Source organism: Rhizopus microsporus (assembly GCF_002708625.1).
Source record: "Rhizopus microsporus ATCC 52813 unplaced genomic scaffold scaffold_38, whole genome shotgun sequence".
Taxonomy (NCBI): Eukaryota; Fungi; Mucoromycota; class Mucoromycetes; order Mucorales; family Rhizopodaceae; genus Rhizopus; species Rhizopus microsporus.
This window is the reverse complement of record NW_019671953.1, coordinates 12,304-36,216: the sequence shown is the minus strand read 5'-3', so window position 1 is coordinate 36,216 and position 23,913 is coordinate 12,304. Positions and strand designations below refer to the sequence as shown.

Genomic DNA, 23,913 nt, shown 5'->3' with positions numbered 1-23,913 from the left:
GGGAATTATCATCAATTCGTATAAACTCCAAACTGTGATCTAATGCCAGCTAAAATTGAGGGCATCAACTTGTTCCGACAATAAGATATTGCTGTTTGACGATTTAATTTTAAAGCTTGATAAAGTAAATAAAATAAAAGAAGAGGGAACTAGGTAAAAAATCTTGCAAGGGTGAAAGGAAATGCATATTTAGAATTATGTGTCCTAGTATTTATGTCATCAATTGAACTTTTTTTTGTCCTTCTGTTTAATTACAACTATGCCGAAGGAAAAACAAAGACGAACTAGAGTAATCGGGCTCCCAAAGAACTACAAATATAAAGATTGGTTGCATTCTGCCCTAAATATCGCTGAACCAGCCATCGACTACTTTAAATTTGCTGATACTTTTGGTGATTCTGAGAGTACCACTAATCATCATTATGCAGATCTGTTGACAAAATTATCAACCGGCCAAAGTAACAGACTAACAAAGATAAGTACAACAGCAAAGAAACTTTATAATGTAAGTATATATATATATGTATATATAAAACATTGCTAATAGTTTTTATTAGTCTCGAAATAGTCTAGACACCGATTTCGGAAAGCAATATAAACAATATTGGGAAATGAGAGACACATTAAATATTCAAAAAGCTCTGCGAAACGAAAACCAGAGAACGATCATACATCTAAATGAATTAACTAATAAAGAAATCAGAAACCTCGCTGAAAAGGTATTGCTTCAACCTATAGAAGTTCAATAAATAGTGTACTAAAGAATAAATCGTTGGTTTTATAAACCAAATAGACTTACAATATAAATGAATCGATTAATGAAGCAGATGAAGATTATGAAACTAACGAGACAGAAGGAGAGCATGAAGAAGAAATCAACGATGAAAGTAGCATTGCGGAGAAGGTAATACCACAAACCGCAAATCTCGCGTCAGATGAGTAAGTATTTGTTAGCGTTAATATCTTCGTTCATTTACACAATTAATCATATATATCAAGCAGAGTCGGTAAATTGAAAATCATTGATCTATCATCAAGTGCGGCTGTGGATATTTTGAAGACAGAAACTTCTGGCGATCAAGTTGAGTCAATACTTGAAGCAACAAAGATACATCCAATTACAATGTCTACCGAAGCTTGTAATCTTATCAAATGCCTCAATGATGCGACTTTATCGGTACAAGAATTACGAAAAACATTGTATCGTCATGGATTTAATGAAAACTTTGATCTAATCGCCAATCATAATATGGGCTTCCTAGAAGTAACAACAAGGCATTTGTAAGCGGCACAAAAGCAACCTTTAGTTGACATATTATTCATTATTACATATCACTAAACCACACGTCTATAGTTTAGATTTGATGAATTCCCCTAATAATCCTCTGAACAAAATCATGCTGGAAAGAACGGCAGCAACATTCTTATAATATTTATTGTTAATCAACTATTTCTTCCCGATAATGATATTATCGAGGCAGGATGGCTGGAAAGAGAATTTTACTCCACAGAAAAAACAAAATTTGATGGTATTTTGTTTAAAGTTGGGAATAAGACGATTGTCGCGGGATTATTAGAATTTTCCGGAGGAGTAAATGACCGAACTCCATCATCAAAAAACGTAAGAGATATTGAAAAGCTGTATAGTTCTATGATTAAAGCTATGAAAGACCGTGAAGATACCAAGATGTTTTGTATTAGATGCTATGGTAAGAATATACCTTATTTAATTACATTTTGTGCTAAATCTCCCTTTTTACGATAGATCACAAAATTTTTTTCGAAAAGCTTATTAAACATGATGGAATGCTATATAGAACAGTGGATATTGACATGGAGATTCCTAATACCCCGAGGAAATTATTAGCGTATATTAATAAGATTCCGAATATACTCGCATGGAAACAGGCTGTAATTAACCATACTCTTAACTTGGATTAATATCATAACTCACAAAGCCTTCTTTCTCATTATTAATCATAATATAATATGTATAATCTATTGCTCCAATACCATCTTGAAATAAGCATAAAATCTATATTTAAACTTTATGTAGCGTCATATTTAATCTACTGTTAGAAGCATTCTGATCAAATTATTGGACAATTTGTTTTTAAACAGATGGGCAAGCGAGCTTCAAACATATGGTCAAACAAGTCTCCTTTTTCTGGGCAATTTAACCTCACACAAATGTCCAAAATTATTTGAAAAAGTGGACGAAGTTTTCAAAAATTCAGTAAATTGAGAGTGGAAGCACAGTGCCACATCTTTCGTCTCCATTTCGGCAACTGTACATCTCTATTTTACACTTTATTCAGAAATTATTCGCACACTGATGGAAAAATGATAGTTTCAGACAACAAATAGCAATAAAAGAGAGCCCATAAGAAGCAAAAAACGAGATATAAAAGAAATAATTAGTAAATCAGTTATTTACATTAATATCCAATACTTACGTTATAAATAAGGGGATTTATCGGAGAAAAAAGAGAAGCAAAAAAAGTGAGTAAAATTATAAAATTAGTAGTATCTTACCCGAAGTACATCATGGGTAGATCCAGCGATAACCAGTCCGGAGAAGGTGACGAGGAAAGAAGAAAAAGAGGGTAAGAGAGAGAGCAAGAGAGAGAGCGTGGATGGGGCTAAAGTTTGGTAAGAACTAAACTACCCCCAGCTAGCACCGGTACTGTTTTCGATTTTATGATCTACAATACTATATATTAGCTTCTTACAAGAGTAAAGAATAAAGCATACCTTAGTTCTAGCTGGGGAATAGCTGGCCTAATTTTGGTCTAAAGAAGAAAAGAAAAGAAAAAGAGGACAAGATCAAACTATTTATATGAAGCCTTTAATAACTTTTTCAGTTACGTGCTTTTTATAAGTGCTGACCACATTTATTTTACGTATCTCTCAAAAAGACAGAATTCATTGTCTTTTTAATAGCAAAGAAAAGGTTGATAATCAACTAAAGTGTAGTTGCTATTGGTTGCATGAAGAGACGAAAAGGAGCATTCTTCCTACAGCTATAGTATAATTCAAACTGCGCTTTACGCACCCTTTTTTGTGTGGCGATTTCATGCTGAAAGCTTGGCTTTTTTTCTTGTTTCTATTTATTATCACTAAAACATGGATCCTGATAATACAACAGTACCTGGAGACCAACCTATGGAGGAAGAGATGTATTCTTCTTGGGCGCTTTTGATATTTATGACGTTGCTAATGGGAGCCTTGTGGACAAGTTACTTTTTACAACTAAGAAAGATTCGTGCAGTTCATGAGACAGTCATTTCGATCATGGCAGGTCAGTTTCAATAAGTTATTATAGTCTCTTTCTGTATTGATACGTTTAAATAGGTATGATTGTTGGATTAGTCATAAAACTTGCTCCAGGAACAATAATTCAAGGTATGGTCAAGTTTAAGGAAGGTGTGTTCTTCAACCTATTACTTCCACCCATCATACTGAACTCTGGTTATGAACTCAAGAGAGTAAAAAGAGGAAAAAAGAAAAAGAAGACAATGAAAGGCCATTAACCAGACTGACTGCAGTTTTATGTAGCGTAACTTCTTTTTGAATTTTGGAACCATTTTAATATTTGCCATGGTGGGCACCTTTATCTGCGCCATTGTTACTGGGTAAGTTAAATAGATCTTGGCAAAATATTAACTGACAGACGAATACTATAGTGTATTGACATTTATCTATGCGCTTATCAATCCAGAAGGTCTGAATATAAGCTTTTTAGATAGCATGATCTATGGTTCAATTTTATCAGCCACAGATCCAGTAACAATATTAGCCATCTTCAATCAGCTTCATGTAGACCCCCAGCTATTTTCTATTATTTCAGGAGAATCTTTGCTGAATGATGCCGTTGCTATCGTCTTGTCAGAGTAAGAAGGACCAGATGTAAAAAGGGCAATTTATTAAAAGCCTATTATTAGCACACTCCGTCATTTCCGTGGTCAAGAACTACATGCAGTCAATATCCTCAAAGGTATTGGCCTTTTCTTGGGTGTATTCTGGGCCTCAACACTGATAGGTATTATCTGCGGTGTACTGGTTGCACTAGTCATGAAGTTCTCTCAGCTCCACAAGTTTCCAAACATTGAAGCTTGCTTTGTTCTATTAATGGCCTACAGCAGCTATTTTTTCTCTAATGCAATTCAAATGTCTGGTATCGTCACACTACTTTTCACGGGCATCACACTCAAGCATTACGCTTATGATAACCTCTCTTTAAAGAGCAAGCGAGCAACCAAGTCCATATGCCAGATACTATCCCAGCTTTCTGAGAATTTCATTTTTATCTACCTGGGCGTTAACCTCTTTACACAAGACGATCTGGACTATAAACCTCTCTTCATCATTATTACCTTGGCATTCATCTGTATTGCTCGTTATGCATCTGTGGCACCTCTCTCTATCCTGATCAACGCTGTGTGTAGAGCTTTAGGCAACCCCGAACAGCTACCCAGGAATCATCAGATCATGCTTTTTTGGGCTGGACTTAGAGGGGCCGTAGCCTTTGCGCTTGCTTCAGGTATCACGGGTGAAAGTGCGCCTGCGATGCGAACGACTATCCTGGCTGTCGTTGTGCTCACAGTGCTCCTCTTTGGTGGCACAACTAGCCGAATGCTTCAAATACTTGATATTAAAACAGGCGTTGCTGAGCCTGATGAGTCTGGTAGCGAAGATGAGGAGGGAGAAGAAGATGGTAGGACAGGCAATTATCAAAGAGTCAATAATTTTGAGCCATCAACTCAGCGTAAGCGGCAATTTGACGAAAATGATGTCTCCATCGGCGGTTTACTCTCGGGACCACTTGGAGAGCCTATTATCGAGGACCGTGCGCCTCACTGGTTTGTATCATTTGATGAAAAATGGCTAAAGCCCGCTCTGACAAAGAAACATGTTCAAAGAAATCAATCCTTGGCTGAGTACTGGAAAGAAAAAAGAAGAAAAATGGAAAGGGCCAACAGAAACATGTTGGACGGTATTCGTTCGTTTCCATTTGATGAAGACCAAAGTGATGCAGTGACCCTTAATTCCGTCAAGGCAACTACAAGCAAGCCCATCTATAACAACAGAAGCTCACCAAAGATCGTCGTAGGGTCAGGTAGAATGTTTGGTCGATCGCCGACTCATGAGTCGGATGAAGAAGTATGAGATGTTACCCTCGCATGAAAAAAAAATATACTTGATATTCCCCCTTTTTTTTATGTATATTTTCTAGAAGCCACTAATAAAGCTATCATTACTGAATAATTATCCCTTTTTTATAGTTTGTTTTCTCTTCAGTATAAATAATATCAAAGAGAAGGATGGATCTCAGATTATATACTTGTCTTAGGCTCCTAGCTCTGGTGGGGTTAGCAGCTGTTGAGTAACTCCATCGACAACTTTAGAAACTTGGGTACTGGTCGCTAAGGCAAAATCGGTAGCACAATTCAAGTATTCGTTACTTGTATCATTTTCTTCTTCATTAAGCTGTCTACAACTTTGTGGATGCGCAGCTCCATTAGCGGCACCTTCAACTAATTCTTCTAGTGAGGTAACTCTTTTAGTTATTGTACGAACAACGGCAGCAGTAATCGAAGGGATGAGAGCGAGGGTAGTCAGTAGGCAAAAAGAGAGGACAGACGATCGCATGGCTGTTTAATAAAGTAGAAAATGAAAGATAAGAATTAAATCGCAACTAATTTATATTTTATTCTGTACAATATGCAACTTCTCTCCTTCACTAAGGAATAAACTTAGTGCGCTCCAAAGATTACTTGAGGTATAGGCATCAGTGGTTATTCCATTTTGGAAATGTGCAATAATGTCAATCAAAAAAAAGCGAGTTTTGCTTGTACAGATACTCTTGAAAACGTCTTGGTTATCACTATTGACATGATCCTTTGACAATTTCTGTTATTTGCATAGAACTATTTTACTAATTTAACTAGACATATCTTTGAGTACTTCATAAAGAGCTCATTGATTTAATTTGTAAATTTTGTAATCAATGTCTGGTAGATTAAAAAAAAAAAAAAGAACAAAGGTTTATCTTTGACGGAACAAAACAATAAGCTAAGCATAACAAAGAAAAGAAGGGGAAATGATACACCAAGTAACCATAGCAACAAAAAAGTAAAGTCACAGACTGTTTTTCGTTGTCACAGAGTGACTTTTTTATTTTTTGAACAAAAAAAGTAGGGCAGCTTTTTGCAACTTTACTATTCTATTACAAATGGCCAAAAAGGGAGACAAGAACAACAGAAGATCGTCAATAGCAGAGAATATGAAGAAAAGCGAAACTATAGAAATAGCAAATGGAGAAGCTGATCATAGTAAATTCAGCGTGATTCGACAGGGTAACGAATATAATGTCCCAAAAGAGATTAAGCACTGGAACGAATTAAAGCAAGAATGCACAACAACCGAAGAGATCCACAACACAGTGAGACGTTTGCCTTTGGATAATGTTTTACCTTTACTACAAGAACTATTAGAAAAATTCGATGTTCAGCAAGCAAGAGATACAGAATTAACGGAATGGATCAAGGCTGTCCTTTTGACACACACAGCTTATTTTATGTCGCTACCGGAAATTGTGCAGCAATTGTCTGATCTATATAATGAGCTGAATGTTCGATTGACTGTATATCCCAAACTGCTAGCTATGCATGGTCGACTGGGGCTTATACAAAGACAAATTGATTATCGCAATCGTAAAGAAGAGGATGAAAGTGAAGATGAAGATGAAGAGGATGTGAAAGTGTTTAGTGAAAGTGAAGATGAGGATGCTGAAGATGATGCTGTGGCCTATGGTGATGAAGAAGACGATGAAGACAATGATGATTTAATGGATATTGATGATAGTCACGGCCATGACAATAATAACGATGAGGTAAGATTCCCCCTTTGTTTAACCTTTACATGCTTATACTGGCTATATTTTATAGGAAACCATGTTTGCTGAGGAAGAAGAGGATTATCTGAATACAGAAGACGAAGAAGATGAAGAAGATTTGAGTGAAAGTGAAGCTGAAGAGTAATAATAGATAGTCATGTGTAATAAAAAGCCTGCATTTATCCCATTTGATAACCCTGAAACGTAATTGATTCTTGCACAGACGTCTGATTGGACTGAAAAAAAGGCTCACAGTTATGACACGCATACACACACAAACATGAGGCTTTCATAGTGTCACAGCCGAGACTTTTTTATTTCTATTTTAAGTCAGTTGTCCGTTTGGGTACCTTTTCAAAATGATTATACTACTGCTGTTTGAATGATGACGCCTATCATAGAAACGATTAAATATCAAATACAGAGTGAGTATGTTTAAAGGCTTAAGCTCATGCAGGTTTACGCGTAAGAGACTTTGTAACACCGATAGGATGAATGAGGTCACAACCTAAAATAGAACAATAGAGCTCTTTTTTTCCTCTTTTTTCTTCTTCTTTATATACCATCCTGTTATGCCAGTTATAAACCATTTAGCCAACAAAGTTAAACATAAGCTACGAGAAACAGTAAGCTGTATAGTCAATCCAGATGCTAGTAAACTAGACGAGGAAGAGGAGGAATATCTTGCTGAAGGGCACAGATATGATTCATTTGCTCCCGTAAGGCATGATGCAATGGTTAAATTTTTTATTGATGGCCACGATTATTGCTGGTAATCAAAATTATATTATACCTGACATCCAATTTATGATATGTGTTACAGGGCTGTATCAGAAGCTATTGAGAATGCAAAAGAAGTCATCTTTATTGCAGATTGGTGGCTGGTAAGTAACAAGAAAGAAATAGAAATGTATTCACCTATTGACTCCTTTTTCTATTTTCTGTAAAATATAAAGTCACCAGAGCTGGTAAATCAAAAATCGTTATATTAAATAGTTCCTCTAATGAAAGTTTCTTAGTACCTCCGAAGACCCCCAGCCAAATATCCGCAATATCGAATTGATAATTTACTAAAGAGAAAGGCAGAAGAAGGTGTTCTTATTTACATTGTTGTATACAAGGTATCACAGGGATACACTATAGGATGAGCACTATCTAAACACTACGTTCAGGAAGTCGAGATGGCAATGACACTGGATAGTGCCTATACGAAGAAGAAATTACAGGATTTGCATGAGAATATTGTAGGTAAAGTGTGCATAAAAGATTATGCATAATGCACGTGCGTTACTGATCATGAGCATAGTGCAAAGGCACCCTGATCATGCAGTCGGAGGAACATTCTTTTGGTCTCATCATGAAAAGTTTGTTGTAATTGACAATCGTATTGCCTTTGTGGGTGGAATTGACTTATGCTATGGGTAATAATAACAAAAAGGCAAGATAATATCAGAAATATTAATCTTTATTATAGACGCTGGGATACGCATGCACACCGGTTAGCAGACTTTCATTCATCCGATCCTACTTTAGAAATATTCCCTGGTCAAGATTATAGTGATGCACGCTTACGAGACTTTGAGCATGGTAAGAATGATATGATGTTGAATTAGATATATGTATAACCAAAGAGTATCTCAGTTAATGAATGGGATCTGAGACTTGTAGACAAGACAGTTATTCCTAGAATGCCTTGGCACGACATGGCCTTATGCATGGTAAGTACAATGAACAATAAAAGTCGATAATATTTAACCATAATCGAAATAGTTAGGTCATCCAGTCTTGGATGTTGCACGTCACTTTTGCGACAGATGGAATTTTATTAAGCAATCAAAGGCACTGGACAAAAGACATGTGCCTTTCCTAAAGCCACCTGCTGGTGGTTACAGTAGTTACCAAAACTTCAAGATCCCTCTGGAGAGTAGATTGTTGCGATCCTACCACTATGGTCACTCAACCCATGGCGTTCAAGGCACATGTCGAGTTCAAGTACTTCGTAGTAGCGCAGAATGGAGTTCAGGCATTAAATTAGAGGTATACAATACTGTTGATTAAAAGGAGCAGCCCCTCTCATTCACCATAGCATTCTATTCAAAACGCTTACATTGATGTCATTACACAAGCAAAGCATTACATTTACATAGAAAACCAATTCTTTAGTAAGTCTATAAAAAGTAGGTGCATGAAAAACGTGTCCTTATATGTCTTTTTTAGTTACAACAACTGAAAAAGATGATAATTACATCATAAAAAATCAAATTGGAACTGCCATTGTGAACCGTATTATTAAAGCTCACGAGGAACAAGAAAAATTCAAGGTTTTTGTGCTGATTCCTTTGATGCCTGCTTTCCCCGCTGAATTAAGCACCAAGGATGCAGCTACAGCAAGGTATTCTTTTTATAACATACATGTACAGTCATAACTTACACTATGATGTGTTCTTTAGACTGGTTATGTATTATCAATACGTTTCCATATGTAGTGGACCTAAAAGTATTTATGAAAAGCTTCGAAAAGCAAACATAAACCCCGAAGATTACATTCGCTTTTACAGCTTAAGAAGCTATGACCGAATCAATCGCCCTATAGTCGAAGAAATGCTTGCAAGAAGCGCAGGATATACATCTTATGATGCCCTAGGCCGAGTCATTTTGAATGAACAAGAAAAAGAGGAAAAGGAAATTCCACCTGCTGGTTTTGTTCTTCCACAAGATCGACCTCCCAGAGAGGGGTTCACTGCTGCTACGTCAATTGCACCAGATGCGATGGATGGTGGACATAAGGTGATGAACGAACCTTGGGTAAGCGACAGGGCGAATTATCAGCCTAGAGATGATATCCATGAAAAGCAAGAAGCTAGTGATTATGTAACAGAAGAACTGTACATTCATGGAAAACTACTTATTGCAGATGATCGTGTGGTTATCATGGGCTCTGCTAATCTGAACGATCGTTCACAATGCGGTGATCGAGACTCAGAAATTGCAGTTATTGTGGAAGACCAAGAGATGATACTCTCTCGTATGAACAATCAACCAGTAAGGGAAGCTTTACTATCTGTATTGGAGCTAATGATGACTATATAGTATGAAGCAAGTAGATTCGCAGCTACCCTTCGACGTCAATTGTGGAAAGAACATTTAGGTCTGATCAAAGAGGAAGAAATGGATTTTGTTACACCGGCTATGCTGCCATTGCCTGTGCCCCACGTGGATTTGACTCAGACCAAGGAGGACCACTGGGTGATGGATCCTCTTGATGAAGAAACACTCATACGATGGAACAAGACTGCAGCAACAAATACCCTTGCTTTCCGTAACGTTTTTCACTGTGTCCCTGATGATACATGTAAGTACTTAATTAAAATGGAAAATCCAAAAATAACCAAGTATCTTTTAGTGACAAACTGGGATGAATATCATGCATTTTACCCCGATCCAAGCAAGATTAATCTTGGTCATGTTTATGATCCCAGTATGCCTGTTCAAGAAATCAGAGAAAATTTGGACAAGATTCATGGTCACCTTGTTGAGTTCCCTACCCAATTTTTACGTTTTGAAGACCTGCAAGGAAGCTCATTACCCATCGTAGGAACAGCTGTACAAGAATTATACACTTAAACCATCATTATACATAATATAGTTTGCTAAAAATAAAATCAAGTGTCTGATTTTTTTTCAGTACGCAAACGTGGTTCATGGGGATCAGAGGATAAGCCAACAAGGGAAGATGTCGTTCATCTATCTCTTCTATGATTAAAACTGTTTTCCGCTGTTTTAAATAAATTCAACGGTCTCCGGATATTTTATTCAACCGAGAAAAACTTTTTAGAGAGAGCATTGTTCCTTTCTTTTTTTTTAAACTTAACCATGCCTCTTCCACTATCCTCATTTGCATCTATACTTAGTACAAGCAAGCCTTTATTAGGTAAAGCCATTGGTCCTTTAGCTACTTCAACTATCATACGTCAGCAACAACAGCAATCAAATGAGATAACAGAAAGCTCAATTCTTAATTCATTCCCAAGACCTAATTTGCAACCAACACTTAATTTAAAGAATATCAAGGTCACCACCTGCTTCAACTGCGAGGGGCCACACTCCACCGAGTTTTGTCCTTGTTAAAGAAAGAGAGAAAAAGGGGGAATATGTGTATATTGTATTTATTTCTTAAAGACTGTAACAATAGTAATTCGCTTCATAATTTGTATTTTTGTCAAAGTAAACATGTACGTAATAATATGTAAAACAATCAATAAATGTAAACTGGGCTTGTCAGGAACAACAGACCATTACATCACACAAAACGGCCAAACTCAGCCTTTTTATGAATAAATTTGTCAAATATGCGTTGTTAAAGTAAATGTGACAATTAATCACAACAATGAAATAAACTCTCGTAATTTCTATTTATTTGCTAAATTGGAAATTGAATATAGAGGAAAGAAGCTGGGGCATCAACAATTGGAAGAACAGCAAAGAGCCTTGACGGAAGAGTTGATCTAGATTCGAAGATACTTGGTTAATTTTGAATGCGTCAGAATTTTAAGTTTATCATATGTACATAAAGCCCATAGACTGTTTAATGGTAATGAATACAAGTGAGATATGGAGGAACAAACGAGTGAAATCCGAAATAAAAGAATGTATACACAGCAGAATAAATCCATTCTCATTTCATCTCGTTAGATTTCTTTATCTAGCCAAAGATAAGTACTACAGTCCATACAAGACTTTATCTACACATCATATGTCTTGTTATAGAGTTACCATATTACCGCGTATATGAACAAATGTTGGAAAACAAGTGTAGAGACTAAACACAAGATAAAACGCAGAATATTAAAAAATGTCCTTTGAGTTCTTCACGGCCTTGAAGGCTCAGGACCCTGATGTCGTACAAACTGATCACATCGTTTCCCGACACTGTATCCGAAAGTGATTGCGCAGACAGATTTGAAAATACCTGTGCTAAGGCTTCTCTTCAATCTTTTTTTGTCAGTGGCACGAGACCAATGTTCTGTCAAGTTCTGTATTGCTGTGACATGTTTTGCACTTCATCTTTATAGTGACGTCTATACATTTGCACCTTAAGCGTACGTCGTAGATGCAAAGGTAAGGGCTTAATGATTTTTCTTAACTTTGCTAAGCTTTATACTGTTATGGCTTGATTTGAATTTCGCCTTTATAAAGCGACGTCGGATCCATGAGACTTTTGGCTGTGAGTGGTGAAATGCAGAGGGTGTACTTTATGGTGGTCAGTCCTATTTTCTTTATGGGCACATTCACAAGACAAAATATCTCTGTAGTAATAATGTATCAACTACTCTCCATTTTATTCCTTTAATAATGATAATACTTTTGATAGTGATAGACGCAGCTTAGTCCAGCCATCCTATTCTACAAGCTATACACTCTTTCCGGAAAGTAAATTCGCTTGTGATCGAAAATAAATGCATCCAATGGTGAGAACAAAATTCATGCTGTACGAAATGTAAATTCATAGTCGCCAAGAATATTTTCGTAGTATCAGCCTTGACATCCATGGATATACTGTATTTCCAAATTGAGATGTCGTATTGAAACCATTGTAATGTTATCAGAGTAATAACAAATATAAAAAGAATATGACTCACTATCCCATTTGACAGTAATACTAACAGGTGGGCTGTCTTGGAGTTGAAATTAACTTAATATTAGAAATAGCCCTCTTTAGTCTCTTTGCAAAAGTTTAAATTCTTTATTAGGTTTTTCCACGAAACCAGAAGAACATGTAGTCATATTTGGCAGTGCATATTATTGAATGGTCACGAAGCAGATTGCTCCTATTTCCTTTTTTTTTTTTTTTTTGTTTAAATAATCCTGGGTAGTTATCGCTACTCTCCACAAAATGCACCTTGGTGGTAAGTAAAACTAGCATTAGGATATATGCCCTAATACTAACATACTTTTTCTCTCTTTTTCTACATATACTCATTATCTCTCTCTCTCTTGACATGATGCGTTTTATTCAAATGTATTTTTCTTTGTCATCTTTTTACGTAAATAATTTTTTTTTTTTATTTTATGACAATATTTTATAAGATTAATGTCAATAATTAATAAAAAACACAGTAACTTGATGACATTCGCCTGTTACTCTTTGCTTGAAAAAGTAAAAGGTATAATTTTTTCAGGAAGACTTTTTATTATCAACACAGGCTTATTGAAAGAAGTAAACTTAGAATATACTTATTGTTAATTACTTGGCTTATTCTACATTACCATGTTCTGTGCTTCTCGTTCAATAAAGTAACAATCCTAAAAATGTTCTTTCACCTGAGTCTTAGCTTACTATACCAGACTCAACAATGATAAGGTATATATAGTAATAAATGCGTAACATTAGCTCAATCGCATGGGTTGATGTGTTCAAACTATCTATCTAAATGATTGTTGCCTTCTATTCTATTTACTGAAGCAAAAGGGTTGCTATTACGTACAGAAATAAACTTTATCAACTAAAAAGTATGCTTTTTATTGCTTAATGATAATGCTTGCTCCATGACTACATCTCTCCATTTCAATGCTAATGAAACCTTATTAGTGAAGTAAAGAAGGTGGTGAGAAGTGGACGGGCGGATGATGGAAACCACGATGTCACTAACAAGATAGCTGCCTCTGTACCGAATCAGCTGATCAAAGTAGACATACTCGTCTAGTTTAGCGTAGACATTACTATGTGCACACCGTAGCGTTAATAAGAGATTTATCTTGCTGTAGAATCTAGCACAAAAAACTCGTTTTTGCTTTGATTCTAGAATATTTTCGAGCAGCTTAGGCAAGTTTTCATAAAGCTTTTCAACATCGTTAAGCTCTTTCGTACTCGATATCTTTTTTAGACCGCCGAGGATTCCACTAGAGCAATTGTGATTAAGTGGTCTGTGATATTGTACAACAAATAAGTTTACCTCGAAAGCATAAAAGTACAGGTGGATGAAATGAGCCACTTTTCAGCCATTTATAAACAGAGAAAGATAAAGATTCATGGCAAAAGGAGGAATCAGTCTTTAAACGGAAGAATAAATGCTGTCAACATCTAATCAATTGTGTTAATATGACGCGCCATCAAATACTACAGACTACAGATGCTGTGGCTCAGTGTTGTGGGCTTAATACGAGGCATTATATTAATATCGAATAAGAAGGTGCACCTTGGTGAAAATAAAAGCTAATACTGGAACATATGCTCTAAAATACAAACTAAATAAAGAGTACAACATGATATCAACTGACATTTCATGTGCCTGGTGTTTACTTAGTGCTAAATCCTTTTACGCGACGCGACAAAAAGATTTAGCAAAGCGACATTTATTTTTCAAGGAACGACAATAGTTACAGTTCGCTCTTTATCCAATGTAGCACTTGTGTATGGTACACGCAATCTTTTTATGTACATCACTATCTGCATTTTAGTAGGATCTGCTTCAGTTATGTCTATAAAGATGCTCGGCATTGCTCTTGTATTGGTCCCCAAGGGGAAAACAAGTTTGTACACATGTTCACACATATGTTCAGTCTAACTATGGCTGCTTGTAGTGTAGTACAAGTGAATTACTTCCACAAACCTTTGAAGCAATTTTCAGTAAGCGTGCACGTATTTGATTGGGAAATTAGACAAAAAATTTTTTAACTAGTTTCTTCTGTGAGCATATGACATATTTTGTTGGCTTACAGTAGCTAATATCTCCGTATAAACTACCCTTTTTGAAGGACTGAATATAGACAACCCCTCAAATGTCGCGTCATTTTTCTATAGTTTCGTTATCATTTGCAAACGTATGGAAATGCTCAGCTCCGCGGCTTAGGAATTTAAAAGGAAAAGAGGATAAAATACACCTGATGAATTTTGATAACGATAAAGTAAGAGCAAAAATGATCAGGGGATCCCGTGTCTGTTCAAAAGAATACATTCTACAAAGATTAAGTGATGCTGTCATCAACAGGCCGAGAAACGGAAAACCAGACTAAAACTGAGCCTTAAACACATATGATATTACTTAATTTATTCATCAACAAAAGCATCTCAATCCCTTCTTTGGTCTTTTTAATATTTTACTCTTTGCTTGACAATTAATAAAACGTGGCATTTGTACAACGTATAGAATTTCCAGATGATGATAGATAGCTGCAGACAATATACAAAATTTTGCTAGATTTTTTTAACCAGAGACAGTGATAAAAGACGCGACTTTTTTTGGATTTTTTATCTAATTTGACTGGCATAAAGCATGGGTTATTGAGGAGAGAATAAATGTAGCGTGAAGTAATGTGTTATCATAGCCTATAAATGACTAAATGTCTAACATGAAATGGTTTTTATTTTTTTTTTATTTAAATTTCCTTACAAAACAACAGTCGAAAAATTTTTTTCTTTCTTTTTCATTGTCAAAAAAAGGATTTTATTTATAAGCAAATAATACAGAGATCAGAGTTTAATAATTAGCCGAGCAGCATTAAATAGAGTAAAATAGAGAAACAGCCCCTTTAGGAAGACAGCAGTAAAAGATAGTAATACGATCCGAAGAAAAAGACAATAGATAGTCGCTTTTTTCAAAGAGAATAAGGCAAGCCCGAATAAAGGAATGTCTACCGAAGACTGACCAGTAGATTCGAATGATTTTTTTGAACTACATCTACTGGTCTTTCTAGAATGGAGTCAACGCACCACACAAGGCGACGACAACGACAACGACGACAATGAGTGTATGCCGACAAGATTTCCCGCCACCATCAGGACATGTCGCTTGACTCTTCTTTTTGTTCATTTCAAACATTACATTTCTTTTCTTTTGTTATTTCTTGTTTATAAATAAAAAAGATTAAAATTGTAAGAGAAAAGAAAAGAAAAGGGACCCCTATATTTGATCTTTTTGTACACTAAATTTGCTTCATCTATCGGCGATTTAATTGACCGTGCTTTCGCTCCAGTTCTCATTGGATGGCCACAATCAGTGATGAATTACCATTCTAGTTTCCCTGATATTTGCGCCAATCTGCAATTGAAATGTCTTTAGGGAGCTTGACAAAGTACACAAAAAAGAATTGACAAATATACTTTCTATATATACAGAACCCGACCTGTCTGTTTCAATCGCGACTGATTCGCGTTCAGATCTTGTTTGTAAAAAATGGCTGAGCCATCAACTAATATTTCACTCGAGATAATTGATGATTGATAATGTTTTTTTACAAAGTAGCTTGTCATGTATAGCGTTGATCGGTGGTTAACTTGTTTTGCGCAAGCTCCGAAGAGGAATCTATATCTGTAATAAAATAATTAATAAATTTGGTTTAATCCCCTCCTCTTTCTGTTCTTCGTTGTTTGATGTTAATATTATTGATATTTAACCACAAATCTTTATTCGTTGTCCATACAGATATTCCTAAAGGATTAGAATTTATGTTACACAGACTCGGTCGGATTGTAAATACTGCTCTTCATTCCGGATTTACTCAAGCATTTTGCAGGATCAGGGCTAGTAACCATCAGCATTTCCCCATCATCAATGAATATAGCCCAATATGATGAGCAAAAAATGTCTCTTGCTGTTTGGAGCATATTTATACGTGCTCAGTCATTGAATGAAATGACTCTCAGTTTATCTTAATAGCACTAACCGTGACCTTGGGCATATCGGAGGCATTAGGCATTGCCGCGAGCGTCCGAAAAGTCAGTAATTTGAAAATTCACCAAGGCATTGGAAGCGCGCCATATTCTCTCGGGGGTGCGTAGTACCACAGAGCATGGGTTGCCTTTCCTATGAGAGCTACTCTGGAGGAAATGTAATAGTCGCCATGTCCTCTCCTTACGGCAGTACCCCGATTAATGGGCCCATCTTCCCACGGCGACAGTTTGCATACCCGACAGTGTCCAAGAGGATATACAGGTAAATCACGGATAAGTGGACAGCCTCGGAATCATCCCAAACAATCCAACAGTGCCATTTCATCATTAGTTCTGTAATCTGCAACATCAAAGGCAAGTTATTGATCAATTGCACACCTTGTTAAGTACTTTAACTCTCAAGACGACCATAATTCATTACAAGTATTACAAATAAAAATTTATTATGACATAAAGAAAAGTAAATAAACAAAAGTAGTGAAGAAAGGGATTATTGTCCATTAAGCAAAGATTCAATCTGATAACTCCTTTTCTGTATTTCGTCTGTTTCGAGACATGGCACTTGAAGACAGGTTAAATACAGCTTATCATTCAAGTTCTCTACAAATGAATATCTCTTCGCCAGTGCTTGAAAGATCAAGACCTTTTTAATAATGCTTGCTGTGATCCTGTGTTTTCTGAAATGAATCAAAGGTTGGCTGAGTACTGTTGCTTCCAGTTGACTTTGGAAGGCGCTGGGATTATAGTTTGAAGGGATATAGGATGGTAGCTCTGCATTAAAGACAAGATCAGATAGGTAAATGCCCAAAAACGGAATACATCCGCCAAAGGGCAATTTTACTGTGATTGCGTTCTTGCCCATATTCTCTACCTGAATCTCTGTAGGTGTTTCTCCATATTCTTCTGCGACCTGTGTCATACTGTCTCGAAGGTTCTTCCAGTTTTTCGTCGGTGAAGTGAACGTAGAGAGTTCTTTCAACACCTTCATTTCCCGCTTGCTTACCATAGACCATGTTTTTTCGAGTCTCGAAACAGATGAAGACTGTAAACCCAGGAGTATCTGTATAAGGGTACTAAAATTACAATATAGCTTACACTTCTATAAGGAGAAAAAAAAAGATATAAGTGTCCCAACTTTTTAAACATCTATTAACTTGCCTTTGCTAATCGGATGAACTTTTCTATGAGCTTTACTCTTGCTTCAATTGGTCCTGTCTGTACTATCTCACTTGACACCCATTGACAGACTGCGTTAAATCGATGAATGGCCTTCTCAACACCTCTTTCCGAATAATCTTTCTCCCTCTCTTGCTGCTGTTTCATTCTTTTCTTTCGTGAGTAAATACCAGGCTGATTGAACTGTTCGCCGCTCACATCGCTATCGTCGTCATTATAGAACTCACTTGGCAAATGTAATCCTGCAGGCATCTTGGTCCATCGGACATCAACCAGTTCTTCCCAACTGATACCAAGTAATATGTTTCTTTCAATGAGGCAAAATTGTTGAGCTATTACCGACGTTGGATAGCTTAGTAAAATCGATTGATAGTTGTTATTTGACCTAGATGAAGTGTTATTAGGTGGAATATCCATTTCGGTTATTCTAGATCTTAGAGACTAGTATAAGAAAAGAAAAAAAAAGAAAACAAAAGCAAGAGATTAAATACAGAAGAGTATACATCGTTTTTCTATTTTCGCATTTACTTTATCAGAGTGCTTATTCTTGATTGCAAATTTCCATTGTTCTTTGCTTTGGTTATCCACTTTATGACTAAAATAAGAGCGAATGGATGCAGCGGGACTTGGGCCTGTTGAAATCGGAGGTAATGGTTTATCGATCCTATTACTGTAAAGACTATCTTTTTTCTTTTCTTTTTGTCTTTTTGACGTGTTTAATTCAGGATCAAAATAATCTCTGGTCGGACCGTCAATGATGGGTGTGATATTATCACTGGAAGGAGAAGTTATAGAAGGTATTGCTAGTTGTGCATTATAAAACGATCGACGTATTCTGGCATTTTCTAGTTTTTGTTGCTCTTGCAAAGATAAATCTGTCTGTAACGCCGCATCTTCCATCTCTTGCTCTTGCTGTAGTCGCTGTTGTAGTAGGCGAACTTCCATAAGTCTCTGATTGAGTTGTTCTGTCATATCATCTTTTTGCACTTGTTCTTCTTGTTCTTGTTCTTCATCATCATCTTCGTCTTCTTCCTCATCCTCAATGCCCGATGTTCCTGGCGTCAAATAGCTTCCTATGGACTCATCTGAATCATGCTCGTTTCTATTTACCCCTGTCCTACTCATATAGTTTGATTCATCTATAGGTAATGAGGATGCGCTCCTACTATGAGTGGATGTTTGGTATAAAGGTGCTGTTGTGGAGTTGTAGCGTGTACTTCCGATCACCACAACAGGAGCCGTCTGTTTATCCCTGATAGCTGTGTTTGCTCTATGCCGTCTATCGACATGAATACCATGAATACGTTGACGAATGGTATTTTTGGATAATTTATCCTTGACCATTTCCGTTACTCTTGCTTGTTCAAAAGTTGGAGGTGGTGGCTCAATGACCTGAACATCGGTGGATGACGTATAATAAAGCTTCTTGAGTCGTCGAACCACCCGCCTTAGCGTCTTTATGATACGTTTATCTCTTGGAGACTGCTTTATGACTGGATGAAGAGATATTTCGTTCAAGAACTTTGTTAGAATGATTCGAAGCTCCTTATTTGGAACAAAGTCATGCAAATAATAGTTCAGTAGCCAATGTCTGATGGTTACAAACGTTCTATCAAAGAGAGAGTACATAAACCTGTTTTATGCATATAACAGTACCAACTTGTACCTTACACGAGTAACACATCTCTCTTCATCGTCGTTTTCCAATCCCCACATGAATCTTGAGATAAGGAATTTAGCTAGTTGAATGGGCGTCATGAATATACGGTAAATAAGAAAAAAATCTGTCATGAAAGCATAATCTGCATAAAGAGACACATAAATCTTGTTGTTTACATATATTCCTTCCATATTTACCAAGAGACACTGTCATCTTTTCTACTAATTTTTCAATCGTTGCTGCCTCAATCTCTCTCTGTTGAGGGACATCTGTGACGACTGGTTCCTGTTTTCTTGAAAATAACTCAGTTGACCAGATATGTTTTTTTCTTGCTACTGTTTCATGTTGGTGTGACTGATTCGAAGTGTTTCGCCAAATGATGCACGGACTATTATCTGATTTTACAATGTCAAATAAAGTAAGGGGATAATCCGAAAGATCTAACGGTGGGATGCCTCGATCATGACACTGCTGTTCATGCTGTAGATGACTATGTCTTTTATCTGTCTCTATCCAGATATCACCAAATTCGCTGACTTTCGGAATCGTCGGTAGACTACAAAGGGACTCAAATGGTTTAAAGCTAACTGAGGTAATACTATCACTACTCCAAAATATTTTCGATTCCGTGTACTCTTTCACTCCAAAGACCGTGGCAAGAGCTGCTCTTTCTATTCCGCCGTCTGTGGTGTCTTTTATGAGTTCAACTGGAATGATGGAATTAGCCCTCTTTCTTGTCGACATGGTGGTAATCAAGGGTGTAAGAAGAAAAAAAAAAAGAGAGTTAAAAAAGAAAGAGAGGGCACACAATTATTTATAGTAATAATGTGGCTATGAACAAGTTTATTAAAAATAAATAAACACTTTATCTATAATTTCCATTTGTAAACAAGATTTGATATATTATTCAAGAACGAAGGCCATCTTTCTACAGCATTACGTGTATTCAAGGTAACGAGATCTACAGATACGAGCTATACGTTGATAGATGAGTATAGTATATAAATGTTTTTTTTAGTTTTTATATTACCTCCACTTCAGTTCTTCTTGTTCTTTTATCTTGTTCCTGGACACGATTAATATAAATCAGGCTGTCATTTGCATACAAGTATCTCTTCTTGTTTATATGAGACACATCTAATAATGTCATGTCCTTATAGTGAAGAGGGGCAACCATTTCACTATAACTATTATAAATAGTGAGTTTGATTTTGATGTTTCACTGTTTAATATAATAACCTAAGCAATTTAAACTTTTCAAATAATTGTCGCAAATCCTCAGCTGAATAATCTATAAACTGCCTGGCAATGAATCGAACATCAATGTCACTAAAAATAAACTTGTTAGTTTATCATACTTTATAAATCAATTTTACTTGCCTTGTTAAACCAAGTACATCAATAACCGATCTCTTCTTTTCTCCAATAGCGCGATGAAACTTCATGCTTCCATTTTCTTGTATAATAAATTCAACTTCAAGTCTATTCAACATATTATTATCCTTTGGTTGGTCATTATTATCAACACTCATCAATAGTTCATTGTTCACATATTCGGTCTTGATTAACTTTTGATGCACTCCTCCGTCTGAAGTGAAAGGTATAAAATCCGATGCTAATTTAGCAGGCGGCATGCTATTTTGCAATGGTAAATATAGGATCCCCTTTTTTTATCCGTATAACTTACGCATTAAAGAAGGTGGTTTGATTGCTTTTGATGAGTTCTTGAAGTGATGATATGTTTATGTCAGATGTTGAAATAGGTTGAAGAAGGTTAGGAGTCATTTGTGCCTTTATTGAATTTCTACAAAGTAAGTGACCAAACCTGATGATAAAAAAGGGAAATGTTAGTTCACAAAAAAATATATATTATCCATGTATCAAATTTACTTCGCTTCCAAAGATATGTCCTTATATTCTTCTTGTTTAAACGCACTTAGTAACAATTCCTTAATCTCACCCATTTGTATTGTCCTATCATGTTTGTCTTATTACTCCTTTTTTTTTTTTTGTGGTTAAACTTACTGCTGATCGGCTAGATTGATCAAGTTAGGCTCCTTATTTTCGCAATCGTTCTTCTTTTTTAATCTACTCCAGCCAAATTGTCGATCATACATAGGCATAGCCAAAGAATCATGAAAAGGAACCAAATTAAATTCTGATCCTTGATTTACTAATGTTTTATTGGCTTGCTCTAATGGTTTTTTGCTTGTCATATTTAGCTATAGAATATGAGCAACACTGTTTTCATTATCTGCATATGTATAAGCTAACCTCTGTCAATGTCAAGTTAAGTAATCTTTTGGCATTTTCCATAGCGTGGTCAGATAGACTTGTGAAGACAAACTATAAACACAAAGAGTCAATACTGAGCTCAATAGATTTTGATTGATCTACCTTGTTATTGTCCAAAGATATGTACGATCCTGATACTTTGGAAATACCTGCTAGTACACGAGATATTTCAGAACGAAATCGACTATCTTCTAATGTTTCTATTGGCACTTGCACTTGTCCTTCAACAAGTTTCAAATGACCCTGAATATCTCGCTTTGCATTTTCCACTGCACTTGGCTGTCCTTCGATCAAATACCGACTCTGAGTCACGTCAATGGTCACATTCACCTTGTTGGCTTCTTCAATTTTTCGAATAGTGCTACCATTATCTCCAATGATGAAAAATAACTCTTGACGAGATGCTGGGAATTGCTCGATTATTCTCTTCTTTCTTTCTTCTCGTACTTGTTCTCTCGTCTTTATGCCCCATGTGTTTTGCAATATAGTAGTTATCATGCTCCTTTTAGTGCTGTTCTTTTTATACATTTGCTTTGAAGCCAAATACTCAGCTAATTGATGCTTGTTGTATGATTTATTTAACAATGTATACAGTTTTTGATATTCATTTGTTGTTATCACTTTTTGCCTTGGTCGAAGGGATTCCATTGTGGCCAGGACGACAGTTGAATTGTCTTCTGGATTCAAAGGCTTTTGAAGTTCAGCTACGAGCTCCTTTAGTCTTTCGTCTGGCAAAATCTCTTGTGTTCGTCTGCAGGATGAGATTGAGAAACATCGTCTATATTGCCGAATGACGATACGGTTGCTTAAACACTTAAACATGACACATATTAAAAAAAGATTTTTTGACAGGCGTTGAGTGTTTATTTTTGTGAGGAAAGCAGTCACGGACAGGTGGTTACTTTAAGAAATCCCCTTCCCCCTCTCTAGGCACCGATATTAAGGACGATGCATGTCGGTAGCAAGTATGATATTTGATGATTATACTGTATTTCCAAAAATTATGGACACTAATGCCAAGAGTAAAATCCGCGCTTGTTAAATTCTAATGTCATGTTAACCATTGGTTGATTTCGCTTGCTGACAAACTAAATGTCGTATATGTAGAAGCTTTGTCGTACAAATTATGAATATATTAAGCATGAAAGCACTGTCAGATCTCTTTTTACTCTCTTTCTCATTAAAAACCGAGTATTACAATATGAGCTTTCAAATTTTCTATGAAGACGGGCACGGTAATGCAGTTGATGAATACGGTAGACCTGAGCCTATGGACTACAATATTGATGAAGAGCGATATGCTTTAGAAACAGTTAGCTCACACACTCAGTATTTGCATAATCAGCCTCAGGAGAATAATTTCGATGTAGGCTCTGTGGCAGATGAAGATGCAAAAGATGACCCAGATGTTTGCATGAAGGAGTCATCGAGTAAGCGAGCGTACACACTCTATACGGATCAAGACAAAGCTAGATTCTTCAAACTGGTGTTTGAGAAAGCTATGGGTGCCTCAGCTGCTGCGAAGCAATTAGGTATTCATGTTCGCGTAGCTCAAAGATGGGCTCAACTGTACAAAACGGATCCTGATAGTATTTTTATAAAGCATAAGAAAACCGGTCGCTCGCGTATACTTCATGAAGAACACAAACAAGTGATCTTGCAGTGCGTAGATGAGAATCTTTCAGTCGCCTTGGAGCAAGTAATGGAGCAACTACTTCAAAAGTTTCAGGATCCCAAGGTCTCTAAAAGCAGTGTCAACAATTTTGTAAGAACTGAATGTAATTTGTTACTCAAAAAAGCCCAATTTCAGTCTGTAGATAGGAACAGTGAAGCAAAAATTCAGGAGCGTTTTGACTGGATTCATAGGTGGGAGTGTACAGACATGGACTTTAGAACTAATTGCGTCTTTCTCGATGAGTCTGCGTTTCATATTAATTTAAAACGTAGTATGGCCTGGTCAAAAAAAGGATTGCCTGCTGTGGTCACAGTGCCCAAAACCCGAACACAAACAACAACGATTTTAGGTGCGATCTCTGCTTCAGGATTAATAAAGTGTAGCCTGAGATTACCGCAGCCGTCAGCCAAGAAAAGAAAGAGAGAAGGTTACGTTGAGTTAACGAGTACAGGGGCAGCAGCTGGTCATTATTTTAGCTTTCTGAAGGCCATGATGGATGAAATGGATCAGTACCCACATATGAAATGGTATTAGCTTGT

General features: G+C 36.4%; 7 protein-coding genes across 7 annotated transcripts; 4 read left to right on the top strand and 3 right to left on the bottom strand.

The window, feature by feature from the left end:
* Positions 1-243: 243 nt before the first annotated feature.
* On the top strand, positions 244-1,430 carry RHIMIDRAFT_296008 (uncharacterized protein; the record flags this gene model as incomplete). The annotated part of the gene is made up of 5 exons (XM_023614234.1): positions 244-505; positions 558-719; positions 794-939; positions 1,003-1,281; positions 1,355-1,430. Exons 1-5 carry the CDS (start codon positions 260-262, stop codon positions 1,428-1,430), a joined length of 909 nt encoding a protein of 302 aa, XP_023461045.1. The 5' UTR covers positions 244-259.
* Positions 1,431-3,102: 1,672 nt separating this feature from the next.
* RHIMIDRAFT_303770 (sodium/hydrogen exchanger) lies at positions 3,103-5,169 on the top strand (the record flags this gene model as incomplete). Its single annotated transcript, XM_023614427.1, has 5 exons — positions 3,103-3,301; positions 3,355-3,488; positions 3,559-3,635; positions 3,687-3,893; positions 3,945-5,169. Exons 1-5 carry the CDS (start codon positions 3,127-3,129, stop codon positions 5,167-5,169), a joined length of 1,818 nt encoding a protein of 605 aa, XP_023461044.1. The 5' UTR covers positions 3,103-3,126.
* Positions 5,170-5,349: 180 nt separating this feature from the next.
* RHIMIDRAFT_303767 (uncharacterized protein) lies at positions 5,350-5,652 on the bottom strand (the record flags this gene model as incomplete). Its single annotated transcript, XM_023614426.1, has 1 exon — positions 5,350-5,652. One exon carries the CDS (start codon positions 5,650-5,652, stop codon positions 5,350-5,352), a length of 303 nt encoding a protein of 100 aa, XP_023461043.1.
* A 583-nt stretch (positions 5,653-6,235) lies between these two features.
* RHIMIDRAFT_242761 (NUC189-domain-containing protein) lies at positions 6,236-7,043 on the top strand (the record flags this gene model as incomplete). Its single annotated transcript, XM_023609836.1, has 2 exons — positions 6,236-6,895; positions 6,951-7,043. The coding sequence occupies 2 exons, from the start codon at positions 6,236-6,238 to the stop codon at positions 7,041-7,043; spliced, it is 753 nt and encodes a 250-aa protein (XP_023461042.1).
* A 427-nt stretch (positions 7,044-7,470) lies between these two features.
* Positions 7,471-10,522, top strand: RHIMIDRAFT_209457 (phospholipase D/nuclease; the record flags this gene model as incomplete). Its single annotated transcript, XM_023607139.1, has 14 exons — positions 7,471-7,670; positions 7,722-7,782; positions 7,855-7,866; positions 7,918-8,019; positions 8,071-8,146; positions 8,205-8,319; positions 8,373-8,485; positions 8,540-8,616; positions 8,669-8,935; positions 8,985-9,060; positions 9,116-9,290; positions 9,349-9,940; positions 9,989-10,250; positions 10,302-10,522. 14 exons carry the CDS (start codon positions 7,471-7,473, stop codon positions 10,520-10,522), a joined length of 2,349 nt encoding a protein of 782 aa, XP_023461041.1.
* Positions 10,523-17,058: 6,536 nt separating this feature from the next.
* RHIMIDRAFT_249349 (ras GEF) lies at positions 17,059-20,148 on the bottom strand (the record flags this gene model as incomplete). The annotated part of the gene is made up of 6 exons (XM_023610606.1): positions 17,059-17,641; positions 17,664-17,667; positions 17,723-18,185; positions 18,273-19,353; positions 19,411-19,546; positions 19,602-20,148. 6 exons carry the CDS (start codon positions 20,146-20,148, stop codon positions 17,059-17,061), a joined length of 2,814 nt encoding a protein of 937 aa, XP_023461040.1.
* Positions 20,149-20,598: 450 nt separating this feature from the next.
* RHIMIDRAFT_100694 (uncharacterized protein) lies at positions 20,599-22,519 on the bottom strand. Its single transcript, XM_023605106.1, has 6 exons — positions 21,802-22,519; positions 21,679-21,750; positions 21,430-21,626; positions 21,295-21,378; positions 21,092-21,229; positions 20,599-21,039 (listed from the first exon to the last, which is right to left on the bottom strand). Exons 1-6 carry the CDS (start codon positions 22,345-22,347, stop codon positions 20,757-20,759), a joined length of 1,320 nt encoding a protein of 439 aa, XP_023461039.1. The 5' UTR covers positions 22,348-22,519; the 3' UTR covers positions 20,599-20,756.
* Between the last annotated feature and the right edge of the window lie 1,394 nt (positions 22,520-23,913).